The sequence below is a fragment of the Egretta garzetta genome, unplaced genomic scaffold (genome assembly GCF_000687185.1).
Source record: "Egretta garzetta isolate BGI_Z169 unplaced genomic scaffold, ASM68718v1 scaffold396, whole genome shotgun sequence".
Lineage (NCBI taxonomy): Eukaryota > Metazoa > Chordata > Aves > Pelecaniformes > Ardeidae > Egretta > Egretta garzetta.
Genome location: NW_009259861.1, coordinates 104,890 through 109,344, shown reverse-complemented (window position 1 = coordinate 109,344; position 4,455 = coordinate 104,890). Strand labels below are relative to the sequence as shown.

At 58.9% G+C, this 4,455-nt stretch overlaps 1 protein-coding gene across 1 annotated transcript; it reads right to left on the bottom strand.

The window, feature by feature from the left end:
• Positions 1–2,570: 2,570 nt before the first annotated feature.
• GPX4 (glutathione peroxidase 4) lies at positions 2,571–4,450 on the bottom strand (the record flags this gene model as incomplete). The annotated part of the gene is made up of 6 exons (XM_009640061.2): positions 2,571–2,840; positions 3,170–3,229; positions 3,630–3,654; positions 3,781–3,932; positions 4,023–4,167; positions 4,380–4,450. Coding segments are annotated over 6 exons (486 nt in total), but the record flags the coding sequence as incomplete, so codon positions are not given.
• Positions 4,451–4,455: the final 5 nt, after the last annotated feature.

Here is a 4,455-nt window from a genome sequence, read left to right as displayed (position 1 = left end):
CAGCCTCCCCTTTGCTGTGTTTCTTTTCTCTGCCTTGAGTTATCGAGGTATTTCCTAGAAGTGGCACCAGGATGTTCCAGGGGAAGGGATGCCAGACCTTCCCTGGCTGGCCCGGACCTGGGGAAGGAAGGCCAGCCGGGAGAGGCCTCTGCTGGGGTCCCCCATGCCCTGACAGCTCAGTCTTGAGGGGGCTGGAGCATTACAGTGCCTGGCTGAGTCCCTTTTTGCTGTTGGCAAGTGCTGTGGGTCAGCGCCTGCAGCGTTCGTGCTCCTGCTGAGATGGGAGCTACCTTCCCTGGCACGTTAAGACCACAGACCTGCCCCGCATGATGCACCTCTGGGCTCATTTTTGAGGTTGCTCTGGTCCCTGCCCTTCGTTTGGGGGCTTGCCCTTACCCCCCACCCTCCCCAGCTGGCATCTGCCTCCCACAGCCCGCCTGGCCGGGGCCGCTCGGGGCTGCGTTTTACTGCATTCAAGGAAACCTCCTTACCTCAAAGTTAACACCAAAGATGGGGAACCCCCTGCGTGCCCCCGCCCCGGGGCCCTGCCGCTGCCCTGAGAGGTTTGTGCTTTTCCCGCAGCTTTGCTCATGGCAGCCACGCTCGCCTCTCGCCGCGGGGCCATCCGGGGATCACCGCTTTCTCGGGGTGCCGCACCAGCCTTTTCCTAGTCCTGAACAGAGCAAGGCTCTCCCCTTCCCCAGACCCTCCTCTATTTAAAGCATGTCCCCGTCCACACCACTCGTGGAGAGGCCCTGGCTTTGCCCGTGGTTCGTTTGCTTGGCGCTTGCCGAATTCTCAGTGAGGAGAGAAAAGGAGGCCGGGAAAACCCATTTCAGAGAGGCTTAAACTCAGGAATAGCGAGGAGGAATTCTGCTAGGCACCCTCCGCCAGCCACTTCTCCGCTGTCACCCGGAGCCGTACCCGGTGGCTTTGACGTTAATTTTAAAATTATGCAATTCTCCCTCCCTGATCTCTGGAAAGACAGAGAGCACCTTCAAGGAAGCCCTTCCCTGCCCCGATCCTGTGTTTTCGTCAGGGTTAATAATATGTAACAATACCTTTTAACTAAATTATTACGCAGTTGTCCTACTGATTGTATGTATTTTTAAATGAGTCCCTTTTTTCTTCCCTTCACCTTTTTGTTAGCACTTTTTAATCCGCTTGTTGTTTGCCTTTGTTTTTCTATGTGTATTTATAATTAATTGAGATGTATATATGTAAAGAGATTTTTTTTAGAATATGTGCCTTGGACTAATAATTCCTGAATTTTCTACTTTACTCAGAAGGATAACTTTTTCATTCTGCTCAGTAAAAATGGAAAGGAAGCCACGTACAAGACTTCTGTAAGTCCCAGCTCTCTGTCTGTCTGTCCAGAGGTGTAGACCTGCCCCAGGATCCCAGCTGGGACTCGGATCAGGACAGGGAAGCTGAGGGCCAGGGTCCCGCTGGCAGCTGGAGTTTATCTCCTGCGTCACTGCTGTCCCAAGCCACCCCCTTCTCCCTGGGCCGAGCGGTGGAGGATCCTCCCTGGAGCCCGCCCAGGCATCGGCCTTCAAGGCTGCTCCTTCCCGGCTTTGCTGGGGAAAACACAGACAAAGGAGCCTCTGATCAGGCGCATTCCTCCAGCACGAGCTGTTGCTGCTTTGTCACATGCGCCTGCTGCGGCACCGGGACATCTCGCCCAGGCACTGCCCTCCCTGCGGGAGCTGGGGAGGGTGGTGAGCCACGGGCGCTGGTGACAGAGGAGAAACTCCCCCCTTGCCTTGTGTGACTTGGGCTGCGGGGCAGCTCCTCAAATCAGCCTGCCTGCCCTGGGGGGCCGAGCGGTCAGGCAGGATCCTTGATCCACAGGCATGAGGGGGGCTCAGATTTGTGGGGGGACCCCAGGGCTCTTCCCCACTCCCACCTTGGTCCTGCAGTGAGCAAATGGGTAAGGGGAGAGCCAGCACCTCCTCTAGGCTCCCACACAGCATGAGCCCTCCCTGCCCACGGGAGCCCCTAGCCCTCCATGGCCTTGGCCAGACAAGGCTGCAGCCGAGGCGTCCCGAGGATGACGGGTGCACCCAAGGTCCTGCACCCTGCGGTTGGACACTTCTCTGGCTACATGAGGCGTTTCACCATGTCCCAACACGAATTGCATCTGGCTTGCGCCACTGCTGGAGCTGGCCCCTTTGCCACTGGCCAGGGCCAGGAGGGCTCTCGGGGCTGGGGTGCTGCTGGGCGCCCAGGCTTTGCCTGCAGTCTGCCAGCCTCGGAGGAAAACAACCCCGTTGCCTCATCGGGGCAGATGCCTGTTGGTTTAGGGTGAGGACAGCTCCTAGCAGGGTCAGTCGCAGAAGGGACATGTGCTTTCCCCCTGCTCTTCCTGCGTGAGCACAGGCTGAGCCAGGATTTGTGTGCAATTCCCCCGTCAGCACTAATGAGGATTATCCCTGCTGCACTCGGGAGTTGTGCAAGGCTTTGGCTCCCCTGCAAAGCTCTGCGTTCTCACGGGGAGCAGCACAGCCGACCCAGCCCTGTCCACCCCTCTCTGCCCCAAACCCAGACACAACCACTCATTTCTCATGTGTTTATTGCAAGGAGACACCCGAGCCTGCTTTACGCCCAGAGAAAAGGGCTGCCCAGCAGCAGCCGCCAGCCCTGTGAAGCCTTCTTCCCGCAGGTGCACGCCAGATCTTCAGGTCTGCCTCACCAGCAAGCTGGCTTGAAGGCAGGCCGTCATGGGGGCTGGGTGAGAAGGCTCCACAGCAGCAGGAGGGCTGGTGCTGGGGTGCAGGGTCAGTGCAGGGCTGAGATGAGCAGATCTACAGGTAGGCAGGCAGGTCCTTCTCTATCACCTGCGAGAAAGAAGGGAGCATCGTGCTACAAGAATATCATCACCCCCAAACCATGCCCCAGCCCTCTCCATTACACCCCAGAGGGACTGCTTGGAACCACCTACCCGCTCTGAGCTGGGCTCCCGCTTTCCCTGGTGCCACAGCCCCCCCCCCCCCCCCCATTTCACCTTTTGTCCCCCAGCCAACAGGGGAAATGAGCCAAGACACAGCAGCAGAGCCTGCTCTGGCGCAGTGCTCAGCCCCAGCATTGCTGGGTTTCTCTGTGGACGTGAGCCACCCTCACGCTTCCCTTCTCCTGCTGGAATACCAACCATGCCGGCAGCACTTACGTAGGGATCCTCCATTGGACTGTACCTCTTCACCACTTGGCCCTCCCGGTTAATGAGGAACTGTAGAAGCAAAGTAGTGGCCACGTGAGTGAGCCCAGCCGGAACAGGGGCTCCGCAGCCCTGCGAGAGCAGCAGAGCAGCCTGGGAGCTGCTTACAGCAGGGTTGGGTCCTGTCTGCAGAGCTGTAGCCCCTGGTAGAGCTGCTCCCCCTCAGCTGGTTACTGCCTCTCTGGGACAGGGCTGGAGATAACCAGGCTGGGGGCTCCCGCAAGTCTCTGGGGACCGGGGCAGGGCAGGAACCCCTCGAGATGCTCCTACCCTGACATCCAGGGTAACCACACAGAGCAGAGCCTGTGCACGAGGATCCCTCCTCCCTGCAACACCTCAGGGACTCCCCACCGCCCCCCAGAGAGCAAGGGTGCGGCCCAGGCAAGCCTGGGAGTAGGCAGCTGCCTCCTACCTTAGTGAAGTTCCATTTTATTGCACTAGGAGAGAAAAAAAAACGGGAGTGAGACTGGCAGGAAAAAAAACCCAACAAGTCTTCCTCTTGCTGCAGCCAGGCTTCTCTGCCTGCTGGGGCGGCTTCTGCAGCCCCCCCTTCCCACACTCACTTGCCCAGGGTGCCTCTTCCTTTGGGCTGATCCTTCATCCACTTCCAGAGCGGGTGGGCATCGTCCCCATTGACATCGATCTTGCTGTACATATCAAACTTCACACCGTAGTTTTCAGCAAATGCCTTAATCTGAGCGTCGTCCCCAGGCTCCTGCGGAAGGCACGGGAAGGGGCACTCAGGGAGCATCCCGGGGCCATCCTCGCTCTCCCGGGGAGCCCTCGCCCCGCTCCCCCCACAAACCTGTTTTCCAAACTGGTTGCAGGGAAAGCCCAGGATGCGTAAACCCCTCTCAGCGTATCTGGCGTGCAAGTCAACAAGCTGAGTGTAGTTTACAGCAGTTTTTCCTCATTTTGAAGCCACATTGGTGATGATGCAGACGTAGCCTCTGGAAAAGGGGTGAATCAGCAGCTGCTCCCCAGCAAGAGCGGGAAGGCGCCCGTAAACAAGCTGCTCTCCCGCCTTATGCAATCGATTGCGCCTGCTGCCGCTTAATCAGCGCCCAGCCCCGCAGCGAGGCCCTTTGAGCCGCGTTCCCCCACCCGGGGCGCTCGGCCCCACGCCCCAAGGCCGAGCGGCGCCCAGCCCTTTCCCCCTTACCGGTACTTCTCTAGGGAGACGTCGTTGCCATCGATGTCTCGGGCGTGGAAGTCGTAGATGGCCTTGCGAGCGCCAG